Source organism: Melospiza georgiana, chromosome 14, assembly GCF_028018845.1.
Source record: "Melospiza georgiana isolate bMelGeo1 chromosome 14, bMelGeo1.pri, whole genome shotgun sequence".
Taxonomy (NCBI): domain Eukaryota; kingdom Metazoa; phylum Chordata; class Aves; order Passeriformes; family Passerellidae; genus Melospiza; species Melospiza georgiana.
In genome coordinates, this window is record NC_080443.1 from 15,863,098 (window position 1) to 15,878,373 (window position 15,276).

Consider the following 15,276-nt stretch of genomic DNA (forward strand, 5'->3'; position numbering starts at 1 on the left):
GGCAAATCAAAAGATTATTGAGGAAAGAAATCTTTTCAGCCCTTGACTGTTGGCTGCAAGTACATCTGTGCTGTCTAGAAAAAGAAGGTGCAGGAAGACATCTGAACAGTAATGGTAAAGTCACAGCTAATTAAATATTTCTGTTGTTTTTTTTCTTTTTTTTTTTCTTAAAAGATTACAATAAAAGATATGTTGTAAACCATTCCCTAAGTAGCGTCGAGTTAGCAAAGATGATGATGTCTCCTTAAGAACACACAGAGTGTAATCAGGGGTTTAAATGGTATTTCCATCAATTTCTCGGTTCACAGTTTTAAGGAGTTTTATTTCCTTGAAAGTTCACAGTTTCTCAGTTCTCCTGATACTGTATCCCATTCCAAATCTGTCTTTTCTTTCAATTTAAATTCAATAAAACAACATGCTTGCTTGAATATTGTCACCTGAAGAGAAAGTTTGTCTCATTTCTGCAAATGTCTTAGTTCCATTTTTTTTTTTAGAAAAGAAAACTTGAGGAAAAATAAAGAGCTTCTTGTTGATGCCAAGAAAACGTTGTTTTTTTTCTTGTTTCTTTCTGAGTTCATTTTTTGTATTTTGTGCTTTGTAGCTGTCTTCATGCCAGAAGGTTGTTCTAAGCCATCCTCAGTCCAGCATCACATTTTCTGTAGACAGAATATAAACAAATAAATAGAAGGACACATTGTTAATAGAAGTTTATTTGATCCCCTTTTTCGTTCTGCAGATTGTTAAATCTGCCTTCCATGATTTTTTTTTTCTGCAGTCAGAGTACATTGGATTAATTGTTGAATAAAGTCAAGGCTTCTATCCCAGTGCAGCCTCAGCTGCTCCTTCTTTGTCTGCTTCCTTACCTGGTGCCACAGTCTTTCCTAAAGTAGCAGTAAATATATAATATTTAATATTATATATTTAATATTATTTTTTATCCCTGCTGCGCCACCTCTGTAGCAACAGCTTCAGGAGATGACAAATCCTGCCCACTCATCCTCCTCGACTCCCTGCAGCCCCTTCCCCAAGGGCAGCACATCCTGCTCTGAATCATTTGGTGGAATAAAGAAATAAAAGGGGCAATTCCAGAAAGAACAACACCTCTTTTCAGCCATTTGCAGAGTAAAAAAAAAAGAAAAAAAAAGTCCTTCTTGTCTCCTAGAAGTTTTCTCCAGTCTGTGCTGCACAGACCAGATGCTGGTGTAGTGCAGTGTCTGAAAATTCATGGCCTGGGTTGAAGGCTTTGCCAGCTGAGGCAATGGTTACAGCCAAATTCCTTGTATTGTCTGGAGTTTAACTGGGGAGAAAAAGTGATTAACTCCTGTCACCTGTGCAACAGCCCTCACACGCACATTATTTTTCCCTTTCAGAGCCAGACAGAATTACTGTGGTATGACACAGGCAGTGCAGGACTGCAGAGCTTTGCACTGGAGCTTGGCATTGCTGGGTTCAGAGGAGGCACTAATTAAGTGATGCTGGGAGCTCTGCACTCCCCTGAAGGCCTGGGCCTTCTGCTCCATTTAGGCAAACATTAATAACCTGTAATGAACCCCCTGTCATTCCTTATTGCTGAAATATTGTTCTCTGCTATGAGAATTCAGTACTCAGGGATATTGCCTGCCTTCCTTCAAAGAGTATCTGTGTGCTTTTCCTCTGTAGCCCTCTCTCTATTTTAGTGTTACAAGGTAAGAGACTTTTAATGTTAGCATAGTTTTAGTTTAGCACTAGTATGAGGCAAGCTAACCCCTAACTTCACTGAGTTGTTTGGGTTCCTCTGTTTTTTATTTCTGGTTATTATTTATTGACACCAGGGTATTTCCCTGTCTAGAATTTCACTGTCATAATTTTCTCCAATGCAGACAAAATTACTTGATACCCATTTCTTTCTTTTACTTTTTATTTCACTCTGTCATTCTCCTTTTCTCTTTTTTCCTCTCCTTCATTTTTTTTCTCTCTCCATTTTCCTCCTTCCACTCTCTTTGTCTCTCACTCTCCTATGTTGAGATAGCCACTATAAAAAAAGGCTTTTTCCAAATGAAAAAAAAACCTATCAAGCTGTAGAGCCTTCGCTTCTATTAGAAACACTTGTGAAAATAATTTTTCTTGCAACCTCGGTTTGGTTTCAGCACAGGAGGGATGTGCAGGGAACATTAAAAAAGGAGAAGCAATTGAAAAGAAACAGACTCCAACCCCTCCATTTTAATATCCTAGATGTGCCTAAGTCATTGGCTTTCAAATATATTTTGGTGTAAAATTTGGCACATTTACAGCTGGTCAGATTTATTTATTTGACTGGCTTACATTTTTCTGGTTGATTTACCTGAGGCAATGTCTGTGTGAATTACTCCACAATGCATTGACTCCAGTGTTCATTAAAGGTAGTTAAGTGATCCTGTGTCTAATATTAAAGCAAACCCCATTAACCTTAACTAGTATCATATCAGCAAAACAAAAAGAACTGAATAAAGCAAAATAGATCGGGTATTTATAGTTCTTGGACAAGATCCAGCAAATTCACATCGAGCTCCTAATAGTCCTAATAAGCACTTGCTAGTTATGCCCATGAAGCAGGAGGAGGCTGGGTTGGGGCTGTGTGTGATGCAGGCTCAGGCCCTGCAGGGATTTGGGAAGGGCTTTGGGAAGGGCTTTGGGAAGGGCTTTGGGAAGGGGAGGTGCTGGCAGGAGCATTTCCCACCCACACCTGCAGGGCGTTGTCCGACCCTTTCCCCCTGCTTTCCTTCCAAAGTCAACATTTCCCATTTTAATGGTGGTTTTTTTTGACTCTATATTGGTGTCCTGTGTCTTAAAGTCCATGCAGGTGAGCGAGCAAACTCCCTTGCTGGGATTGAAGAGCCAGAAGCTTTTAGGGAATGGAGGTGACTTCAATCAGTGTCAGCTTCCACTGCTGTCAATTGTTCTGCCCAGCCAGCCACTGGGACCTCTGCTTGCCATGCATCATGTTTGCATATAATCCAGCAGAAACCATGCCAAATCTTGACTTCTTTTATTTTCCCTTCCTGCTTTTTCTTTTGACATCTGGGAGACAAATCCCAGATATTCTCGGACCAGGTAGGGCTTTTTATTAGAGAAGTCTTTCCAGCAACCCTGCAATAATTTGACTTATATCAAGGTTGAATAACTCCTTGTCAGGTGTTAAGCTCATGACCTTTCAAGCCAAACACACTTATACTAACCAGTTTACCATTGGAATGATCAATATCTTGTAAGTGAGAAAGTCTAGACAGATCTTATTTTGTTCTTTGGTATCACTTGTGGCTTTGGAATTGATCATCATATGTGGCTAGGGAAAAATTGCCTATACATTTCATGCTCTGTATTTATCTTGACAAGGTTCTCTAGGATTATATTTTCATAATCTGAATGGCAGTGGAACAGCTGCTCAGACTGTGCAAGCCCTTCTTATCGGGCTGAATTTAAGCCACGGTAATTACTCTTTCTCCTTATGTATTTCTTTTTTAAACAAGCGTGTACTATACATTAAAATGTATGGTTGGGGTGGCAGGGGGCATGCTGAGAAGCTTGGAAAATGCTGCTAAAGTGTATTTCCTTCCACACAGTAGCTGATGAGGGTTTGTATTTTATTCTAAATATAAGCCCACGTCTGAGCATGAGTGGGCTCTGAAGCAGGGTCCCAACCTATGGAGAGACATGTTGTTTTGTTAACAAATATTAGAGCCAAGATTCCCTGAGATGGGAGGCAGTTTAGGAAAGGTGGAATAGCCTATAGTAATACCCAGTAAATGCATGACTGACTGAAGCCTTCGAGTGGTCCCTTTGCAAAGAGAAACCCGTGCCCAGGGAAGCAGCTGAGCCACAGGGACCTGCACAGGCTGAGTGACACAGTGATGGAAGCACTGAGATAAAGCAGACTGATGGGTGCCTATTTCCTGTGGGATGGAGGAAATGGGAAAATAGAAAGGTATCTTGGAGAGAAAGAATGTGCTGCTTTTCTCTTGAGTTTGTTTTTTTTTTTTTTTTTTTTTTTTTTTAATCCCACACTGCTAACTGTGTTATTTACTAGATGCCTGTTCTGGGCTGTGCTTTTTCTCCTCTCCCCCACCCCTGTTGCGTTTGCAGAGCACTTTCCAAGGGGTGTTTTGTGAATTAGCTTCATGCTTTAAAAGAGAAGATTGCTCTGGCAGAGAACAGCATAGTTGTAAAAGTGTCAAGGTGTTATGAATGTCCTGATGATAGAGCCCAGTTGTTATCTGCTGGGTAGTGAGGGAGGATAGCTAATGATGTGCAGCATGTAAACCGTTTGTTGCTCTAATCCATCTGTGTGGAGAGGAGTGAAAAAGAGGGGCGAAATCCTGGGAAAATTACTTGGACAGCTGGAGATAAAGTGTGTACTGATGGAGTCATCCAGAGGTAGCTGTCAACATGAGCTGTGTTTGCATATAATCCAAGCGATGCACAATGATTCCTTTTGGTACTGTTTTTTTAATGGGGGTTCATGTGTCTCTGCACAGACCTTAATTACTATCCAGTATCTCTTACCAACTGGGCTCCAGTTTTAAGTGAGGAATGTGATTTTAATCAATTCGTGGCTGGGCGGTGGAGAGAAGTACTACAAACAGACCAAAGCAAGACATATGGATCCCTTTGGAGGACCTGAATTAAATGAGAAGCAGTCATTTTATTAATTCTGCTGTGTTTTATAGACCTTTTATATGGAACATTACCCATACAACTTCACTAGCTAATTAAAAAGGGCTCTTATCAATTTGCTGGGCAGTTGCTTATGCAGGGGGGAAAAAATAAAAAAGAGAAGAAGAAATAATATTTTTTTTTGAGTCCCAGAAAATCATTAACCTTAAGGGGGTACAGAACAGATCACCAAATACCTGGTGAGATTATTTGTACTGCTTATCTTCATTCTTCTGAAGGAACTGTTGTAAAAACTGAACATTACACAACACTTTGAGAGTGATCTGCACCGTGCCTGTTGTTCATATGTAAACCTTACACCAGTCTGGTGCAGTGCCTGCAGAAATGTGAGCACAGGCTAGGGGCTTTGTACACTGGATTTCTATGATCCCTCCTGGCAAAGAAGGCACCTTTTTCCTTGGGCTGGCATTAGCTGCAGTTTGAGCAGCTTTGTAATGTTCTCAGCCAGGACTGAGGAGCGCATGTGATGCTTCGGGTGTGGAACATGGAACATTTTTGCAAAGGGAGAAGAAAGAGAAGCAGATGCAGGGGAGCCACCCTGGTCCTGACTGATCATCACATCAGCATGGAACTGATGCCTTTAAAATGGACTTTGCCTTCTGCAGGCAGCCTGAGAGGAAGGGCAGGACACACAGGGGAAGGTTATGGAAGTGGGGAGTGCCTGTCTGAGTGCAGATCTCTGTGCTGCCGCCTGTGTGGGATGGGACGAGGCTGAAGCCATCCCAGCACCTGGAAAGCAGCATCACAAAAATACAATCAGTAGGGACAGAGACAAGAAAAGTCTCCTAAACCCCTTGCACCCCCACAAACCCTTACTTTACGTGGCGTATTGGATTTTACAAGCACGGGGTCTGCTGGGAGCTGCCTGCCGAGCGCACAGTTAGCAGTGATTGAACACCAGCGTTTTTAGCATTTTGACTTAAATCCAGTGTAAACTTGTAAGTGAACTGCTGGCCTGGGCTGGGTCTCTGGTGGACAGCAGTCAGCCATGCATCACAGGCCGAGTGCCTGGACGGTGGCTGCGGGTCACAGCTCAAAGGAAGCCCTGAAATTTCACTTCAATGGATCCTGAATTACCTCTCATCCCAGGGAAAGCTTTATTTCTCTCCCTCTCTTTTCTCCCAGCATTGAGCCAGCATGGCTGGAGAAGAGAGGAGAAAGGGAGCCGGTGCTGAGACCATCTCAAATGTACCTGGACTACAAACAAACCAGTATTTTCCTTCCAGCAAAGCTGCTCCTTTAATCTTTATGAGCAGCAGAAATTCATGCATTACAGAGGCACAAAAATGAGAAGGGAAAGGCGGGTGGGAATAGTTGCATTAGAATTAAGCCCTGCTTTTAATATGACACCTGTCAGACTTATTGTTAAAAACACGGGGAAAGGCTCCCTTCAGAAATAATAACATTGCAGCAAGGTTAGTTACACACGGTGAGTCCTGTCAGCAGCCGCAATTAGAAGTTGTTTACACCGAGCGGAGCAGCACCGGGGCTTGGTGCAGACCCTCTCTGCTGCTCCATCCCCATCCCCATCCCCATCCCGGGGCTCTGGGATAATCCTCTCTTCCAGCCCAGCCCCAGCCGCCATGGGAGATCCTTCCCTGCGGTCCCACTGCTCTCCCAATGACACCATCACCCAGGCTGGGACATCCTTCCCTGCAATCCCACTGCTCTCCCAATGACACCATCACCCAGGGTGGGACATCCTTCCCTGCGATCCCACTGCTCTCCCAATGACACCATCACCCAGGCTGGGACATCCTTCCCTGCAATCCCACTGCTCTCCCAATGACATCATCACCCAGGCGGGGACCAAGCGCTGCTCTGCGGTGTCACCGGGTTCCGGCTGCCGAGCAATTAAAGGGTCAATTTACGGCTGGGGGTGAAGGGGACGTGTGGCAAGGAGAGCCCCTGATAAACAAGAGCTGTCAGAGAGCCCTGCCCTGCAGAGGCGGCTCTTTCTCCCTCTCGGCTGGATATTCAAAGCCATTCCCCTCCTCGCCCCTGCCAGGGGCACCGGCACCGCCGCTCAACCCAGACCGCAGAATTAATTCCATTTATTCCATTCATGCCCTCAGCCGGATTCCAAAGTGAGGCTCTGGAGACGCAGGAGAAATTAATTTATTAAAAAGCAATAGCTTGATAATGCACATGATGATAGAATAAATGAATCTGTTCAATATCTTATAAAACAGTTGGCAATCACATAATAGAGCGTTCATTGTCAATTTAGTGGCTTGTCTCATTATACTCTGCAAATAGTAGTAAAATGGTGTATTATTCATGAACCAACATGCTTTAATTACTTTTAGTGCACATTTATTTTTTCAAATGTAATATGAGTTAGATTCAGCCATAACTGTAACTCAGCTGATGAATCTTGAAGCAGTAACACAAACTGGAAGAGAAATTTTATGAGCACAGAAATCGGTTTCTGGGAAGTTTGTAGCATTTCTGTATGCTGTGAAAGCAGTCCTAAAATGCCAGCCTCAGATGTTGGCCCAAATTTGGATTGTACTGATAATACTTCAGTAAATACAAATTATTAATTGATAATGCAATCAGATGTAATTTCAAATTTCATCATTTGATATGGTTGTTGTTTTTTTTATATTTTTAATTTTTTTAAATTATTTTTTCCTGCCATAAAGCAAACCTCTGTATCTAATACAGTTTGTATGTTGGCTTTACATAGAGAAATTGTCTTGTTAACACTCCCTCCCTTCTTGGCTTCTCACACACACTTTTCACGAACTTAATTTGCTATGAAGGTCTCATACACATGCAGCCAAGGTCAGTGAAAGTCCACTGCTCATTTCAATTAAAATGTTTGCAAGGATTTATACATAATAAACTGATCTTGCCTATAATAATAGGTTTCCTTAAGTCGGTCTTGCTGCTACTAAGTATAATGTTGCAGCACACTGTTGATTTCTATGTACATAGAAAAAAGAGCACAGTAAAATAAGATGACTTGAAAATGCAATTAAAGTGTAAATCTTTTCACCCATTAACATTTAGGGTCCATTAGATTGCTTTGTCTTTTACAATATTAAATGCTAAAATGTTTTGCTTTTATTCTGTAACAGTATATTCTAGTTCTATTTATAATACAAATGTAATTTAGCTCCTAATAAATCTTGCCTTTAATTGGTAATTAACTATGTGCTACTCTGTCATAAATTTAATCCACAGAATTTCCTTTTTTCCCCCCTATTCATCTCTGTGGCTTTTTATTCCAGGGTTAGGAATAGGGTTTGGGGACACCATCAACATGTAGCCCATGTGAGAATCTCCCCCAGGAATGTGGGTTGGGGTCATTGTCCCCACTCTGGGCGTTTCAGGAGGTGACCGAGTGCTCCAGGCTGGAGGCTGAGCTCACCTGGGGGGTTCCTGAGCCTCTGCCCCAAGGGAAATGCTCCTGCAAGGTCTCTGCTCTCTCCTCAGGGAATCCAGGCGCAAATTGCTGGCTCTGCTGTGGGGTCTGAATCTCCCAGGTAAGAGATGGAGCTGTGGCCAGTGTGGAGCTTTGGCCCTGATAAAGGTTGTAGGGGGTGTGAATCAGACCTGAATTTCACTCTTTTGCCCTGGATGTTATCTTGTGCCTTGAAAGGTGTCCAAACGATGGCTGCACAATTATGACTCTTTTCCTCAGGCCTCAGTAAGCACAATTTAGACTAGTTTTTATTGGTCACTGAGGATGAGTTTCTAAGGTTTTTTAGATTCAAGAACTGGGGTAATAGCATTGTGAGGGCATGGCCCAGTTTCCTTTGTAATCCTGATTTCAGTTCCCACTAGTAACCTGAAGCCATGACTGTTTAATCCTTAATTCCTGCCACAATTAACATCTCATATTCAGGAGTACTTCTCGGTGATTTGGAAGGAAATCTGTCCCCAGCTAGGTCAGCCCTTGCTGGTCTCTTTACTGAGTGGGAAGGGATCCTTTGGAGCTGGAGTCAAACACAGAAACACCTCATTTAATGGTGCAATAGAGCAGAGAATCTGTTCACTGGATGCAGGAGGAATCAACATCCTTGCAATTAGAGCTAGTGAGGAATGCAGGCACGCAAACTCATAAGCTACTAATGAACTATTTGAGCAATTCTACAGGTATTTATATAAGGCTGAGACAGCATCCTCCGCTGAAGAGCTTCCCCCACCTCCCACGTATTCGCAAGGAAGCTTTAACTGAAGTGAAATTTCTTTGTGTAAATACAGGCAGTGCAGGGAGTCCCACGTGCTCTGCCATTGCCTCTGCACCCGTGGCTTTGGTTTGAGCTGGGGAACAAACAGGGCTGCTCTTTGTTACGTGTCAATGCCCACAAAGGTCACTCTGCTTCCCCTCACCAACATTTTCACACTCCTGAATGCATCATCACACCGTGGCATATGAAGCAGAGGACAGCTTTTTTAAATCCCTTTTCCAGCACCTTTCACACTTGTCCTGGCTTTCCCACCTTCATTAGCACAAGTAAAGGCTGAGTCCTGTCCATTCCCCTGTTGGATAATCTCAAAGAGCACCTCGGCTGAGTATGTCATCCCTTTCCATGGGTCACAGCAGGCAGGTTCCAGGGCAAACCCCTCTTCACCCAGAGCCAAGGCACATCAGGCAGTGTCCAAGGTACAGCAGGAATCCCTAAGGCAGCATTTCCCCTGGTCCTTCTCCAGGTCAGCAGAGCAGGAGGTGAGGACAAAGCTGTGGGTTACACCACCACTTCCCTGACCTGGTGCCCAGATATTCTTGGCAGCAACTCTCTGTGAACTACTGCCTTCCTCTCATCTGTGCCTGCCCTGTATGAGGCTGGCAAACCCCACCAGAAGTCAAAACAAAGCTAGTGACCTGTTTGTTGAAGTACAAAAACCTGAAGTGCCCCACAACAGCTAAAAATGCCATTGCACAGACTGGTGCTCACACTCCAGCCCTGAAGAACCATTGGAAGGCACCAACCATGCTCATCCCAGAGCTCCTGCCCCTCTGGAAATGAGTGACATTCCAGGGCTTGGAACATTATATAAGTCACTACAAGAGCTTATTATTTCATGGTGTGAATTTCATGTGGAGCACTTGAAATGGGCAGACATTAACAAACAGAGAAAATAACTACAGCAATTTGTCTTCAAAATAAATCAGGGAGTAAAAAACCCATCCATGATGATCAATTGAACTGCACTTCAAACTTTTACTGGCAAATTGGTCACTCAGTCAGCTAAATATTTGTTTTATGTCCATGAACAAGTAGAAATTACAAAAAAATTATAAGAAATCATTTTTTTTTCCAGAGCACGAGCCAGTCTTTGCCTCGCTGGTCCTATTGGCTTAGCAATCTATATATTTACTGCACTTAGAATGAAATACAAGAGTTCCATCTGAATAATCTGATTACTTTTAATTTCCTTATTTTTATATTAGTCCCCTGGTTTTTGAAACCTTTCTAATTTTTATATCAGTCCCCTGATTTGGCACTTTACAAGAGTCAAATATTTTCTCAACAGCAGATCAGTTGTTCACATGGATGCCCTTACTCTGCCCTCACTCCTGAATGTGAAGTTAATGGCATCTTTTGTACAGATGTATGTTCCCAGACACAGTCCATGAACATGTGGCTATGCATGTGCAAATATATGTTTACATAAATCTCTATATCTCACACATATATAAAATACAGACAGAAACTCCTACACAACACAAACCATTTGAAAAATAAATTTTCTGGGTTTGTTGATTGCCCTAAGTTAAGAATCAATGAGTTTAGCTTTCTAGATTTTGGAAATATGAATACCTCTGTAAAATACAGTAGGTGAAATAAACAGGCAAAAAGCTCCATAATGTTAGAAACTGCCACTGTTGCTTTAAAATGTTGACTGAACTCACAAGAATATCTTCCAGCCCTCCTTAAAATTAGTTCTTGGCTCCTGTTAGCGTTTGATATACTTTCCCTGATGACCCTGGATGCGTCTGGAGGTCAGTGCTCCAGAGTTCCTGGCTATCTTTATTGTCCCTAACTTGCTTTCTCTCCAAGACTCTTCCTCCTTGCCAAGAAAAATATTTCTCGTTGTTGTATCTTCAGCAGTTCTCTCTATCAATGCCTAACAGATGGATTTTCTGCTGAAAAGCAGGACCAAGGGCTTTTACAGGGCCATGGGCTGGGTGTGTGTGCTGGAGCTGCTACAGACTAGGAGGAGAAAAAGGGCTGCAGACAATAGGAGAGCATCTTAAAACTGTTCATGACAAGGGTTTGCAAGGCGTTTTAATAGAAGAACCATGCAGGTAAACATTTACACTGGAAAAACCTCTCACCCTGTGGGATACTGAGAGTGTTTGGTTAGGTGAGTCTTTTGATTGAGTTTTGCAGGCACTGCTGAGCCCCTTCCTCACCATTTCCCACCAGCAGCACGTCCTGAGCTCCAACAGAGCTTCTCTCACACTTTCCTGCTCTTGAAATTTCACTCCTTGACACCTCTGGCTGCAATCTCATTCACCTTGGCTCCTAAAGGCCACGGTGCCACCTCTTCTCCCTGGGGAGGGGACTCTGTCAGACCGGACAGACCCCAGGACACGGCACTGACCACCAGCTGCTCCCTTCCCTGCTCCTGTCACTGCCTCCAGAGCTGCCACTTACCTCGAAACCCCAGCATATGCCATCAATGACCCTCTCACATTCATTGATCTTCCTGAGCACATCAACCTGTCTCTCTAAATCTGCACTCTGATTTTTCAAGTAATAGAAAGAATCCCTCTGGATAACCACATAATCATCTCCTTTTGGCTCCTGGTCAGCCTGCCTCGCTCTTTCTTGCTCTCTCTCTCTCTTTTTCTGAATGAGGAAGGTGATAAAAATGCTGCCTTCCCATTTCAGTCTTCCTGGGTGCCCCACCAGACTCTGCTTCCAGCTCTTTGAAGATGAATGAATAATATTCCTCTGTGTTTCTATTATCTGCAAACTACCAATTAAACAGAACCAGCAGCCAGAGATAAAAGTAGAGCCTTGGAAAAATCTTCAGCAAAAAGGACACAAAAAAGCTCAGGATATTTTCACAGTGCAACTCCTGGAAAGTTTGAGATGCAGGGGGCAATGCCAGGTATCACCATCCCTGTCAGGGCTCAGATACCCATGGAATAACTCTGTAATTGCTGTGGGACTACAAGCTAATTATTATATAATTATATAATTATATGTTGCTATTTATATGAGGGGAAGAGATCAAATTTAGTACATTACCATAAATTCACAAATCAGGAGCTTTATTTTAGAATCTTTGACTGCATGGCCTTTCATCTTTGAACTGTTTGGTAACTTCAAGCATCATTACCCCAGAATGTGTCAGAATGTGCAATTAGTGTGAGTACAATTACAAACAGTCTGATACTTGTATTGTGTTTAATACAACAGGCCTGTGAATTTGTATGCTCTGAATAATAATGAAATCTAGGTTTAATTATTGATCTTTAAAAAATGATTTTAATATCCTGATACTTATGCAGCTAAATATCAAGCAGTGTGAATATATCATGAAACAGTACAGCTGTTGGGCTAAAATGGGATATTATCCATCCATCTTTGCTTTTTGCATTGCACCTATCATAGTGGCATGTAAGTGATATGATTTATTTATTTTATTTGGAGTTATGTAATGATAAAAAGACTCCTGCACAAGGCTCAGTAATCCCTGCCACACCCTCAATGGAGCAGTGTGATCCCAGCCACATTAGCCCAATCCTTGCTGCAGGAATTCAGCCAAGGAGGCACTCCCAGATGCCTTCCCACCCTTGGCTGAGCAGGGAGCAGCCCCAGAGCCCTCTCCAGACCAGATCCCTTTTGCAGCAGGGCTGGGAGATGCTCAAGAGTGGGAAATTCCTGCCCCAGAGCAGTTCCACCCTTGGAGGGGCTGCAGCAGCCACGTCTCCCTGTCCCAGCAGCAGGGCAAGGGCTGGGCCCAGCACAGCAAAGGGCTCAGGGGTGATCCACATTTCACATCCAGCCCCCAGATTGCAGGAGTGGGGTGAAGGACTGCAAACCATCTGCTGGCCCTGCAGAGCAAAGCAAAGTGCTTCAGCCTGTGCTTAACCATGGGCACGCCAGGGCTGGCTCTGACTGGGGTTACTCATGTGCTGAGCAGGTGGGAAGGTGCTTCTGCAGATTACTGCCACAGTATTCACCATGGCCTTACACTGAATTTGGTGGATTAGTGGATGCCTTTTATTTATCTCTTAGTCTAAGTAAAAAATTATCATTAACTCCTTTTTTTTTTTTTTTTTTTTTTTTTGTCTTTGGTATTTTGCTGTTTGTCACAGCCAGCAAGGTAATCTACAGAGAACTTCTCCTTCTCAGGTGAAATGAAATGGAAACAGCATTTTTCTAAAAAAATCAATTTAGAAACCACCTATATATATTTTTGGGCTCAGACAATGGGTATTTCCAAAGCCATGCCTTCTAAAGCTTTTTGAGTGTAAAAAGAAGGGGAAAAAAATAATACCTGGATGTGAGCTATCATCCATCAATCAGGAAAACTCACTCAGACTCAGATGCCTGAGCCAAAATGAACTTCAGATGGAAATGGATAGGAGACAGGCTATGTTGCCTGATTTGCTTGGGTTACTTCATTATTAATCTCTTTGCTTCCATTTATTTTAATGATCATAGCCAAGAAAATTTCATTTCTGAAGACCACTTTTCTTTTTTAAGGGCTGTTTTACGTGGGGTTGGCTGAGCTCTATTCTGTCACGAGTGCCAGGAGCAGGGCTGCTTTCCTTAAAACTGCTCCAGTTGTATCTAAAATGTGTTGGTGCCCTGACCTGCAGGGAGGGCTGGACCTTGGTCCCACAGTGTTTGCATTCAGGAGCCCAGGGCAGGGTCCCTGATCACTCCCCTATCCCTAAAGGGGTTTCTCTCCAGCAGACAGTGAAAAACTCTGAGATGGAGCAGGGAAAAGTCAAAAACCTGAGTCTATTAAAAGAGATGCTGATGGGTCTGGCCTGCATGTCTGGGATAGAGGATGAGAGAGATTTTCACTAAATTTGTTTTTTCTCTGCTCTCACTGCTCCTCCAGCACAGCCACCACCTTCTCCTGCTCTCCTGTCCTTTCCCCCCCAAAACAAAACCCAGGCAGCCAAGTGGGTTTTCCTAAATGAGATACACCTAATTAGTAGCTAGTTGTGTACTTGCTGATCACACAGTTTTCCTGCTCTTTGTTTATAACCCAGCATATGCATCCGTAGAGCATTTTTACAAGTAAATGTACACATTTCATTAAAAGTACTGTCTTTGCTGCTTCCATAGCTTTGTTCTATAAAAGAGTCTTGTAGGAGAGTTGTTTATTCCCTCAGCCCAAAGGAAAAGAAAAAAAAAATCACCTCCATGATGATATTAATGCAATTCCAACTAATTAATGAATGATTTTCCAGAACTATATTTATAAATCAAACCTGGTGATGAATTCCTCATCCCTGCCAGCTCACCTGGGTCTTGTGGTTCTCACTTTGCAGTCACACAAGCTGAATGCCCACAGAAAGGCAAGGTAAATTCTGCTTAGAGCCACACCATAATTCACTAGCATGACCAGGATTAGATCCCTGGAGATTTTTGTCCCAGTCTCTTACTTCAAATGCCAGAAATACTTCACTAAAGCAGCAATATTTTGAGGTCTTGCAGGGCTCTGATGCATGCAGATATCTCTGTCCAACTGCAGCTCTTCAGAGTCTGCAAAAATGGGAATACACAAACATTGCTAATGCCTCTCTGAGAGGTAGGGGGTACTTGCACTTTGTTACACCTGCCCTCAAATTTGGTAGCTCAAGTTTAGAAGTTTAGAGTTTTTTCTTTCTCTAACCTGGCAGATACCACTACTTTCCACAACTGTAAAATCTGTTCAGTCCCTTAAGGATAATTGCTGAAGCACCATGTCCAGAAAGAAAGACCAGACATGTGCAGGGTGGGAGGCAATGGCTGGTGTGAATAAAGGTGATTTAAAGGCTCCAAAGCTCTTTTTGTGAACTCTCATTTACCCAAGGCATCAAAAATCCTCTTCAAATAAACAGAGCAGGTTATGCTTCCCCCCATGACCTTGTGCTCAGGGTGCTCTGCAACCAGAGCGAAACAAAGGGGCAAATGTTGTCAACTCAGTGCAAACTGGGTTAGGGAAAGGAAACAGCAGCAAGTTACACTTCTGTAGAGTTTTATAATCTATGGTTATAGAATTGAGGGTAAAATGATGCTTGTAGAGATAGAAGAGTGAGTTTCTTCACGCAGCAAAATCTGGAGAAAGTGCATCAGTGTAATTCATCTCAGCCCACTCATGGAGAATTACACGGATGTGCTGCTCCTCCCTTCCAGGGCACCATGGGCAGGATTTGGGCAGCTGTGGGAGCTCCTGCTGAGGAAACCCTGGAGCCCTTGTGGTCACCAAAGCCCTCGTGGTGGGGACAGCCATCCTGACATGGGTAGGCAAGGAAAAAACGCTTGGTTCTGGAACTGTTGAAACACAGAGGGAATTGGCAGGGCAGGACTCATCAGCAATGGGAATTTTCTGCCTTTGGGGGTGGAGGGCTCCCCTCATCTCACTGGGATGAAAAGGAAGGAGCAGATTTATGGC

General features: G+C 43.1%; 1 protein-coding gene across 2 annotated transcripts in view; it reads right to left on the reverse strand.

Annotated features, from left to right (window-relative positions):
• Positions 1 to 570: 570 nt before the first annotated feature.
• Positions 571 to 15,276, reverse strand: part of MAF (MAF bZIP transcription factor) — a 183,999-nt gene continuing 169,293 nt past the window's right edge. Inside the window, exon 3 of one of the 2 annotated variants that reach the window (XM_058034428.1) lies at positions 571 to 656. Coding sequence is in view for 1 of the 2 variants with exons in the window: in XM_058034431.1 (XP_057890414.1) it covers positions 626 to 656 (31 nt within the window). In the remaining variant the exon portion in view is untranslated. The remainder of the gene's footprint in view (positions 657 to 15,276) is intronic. The other variant, XM_058034431.1, reaches the window with a different exon arrangement.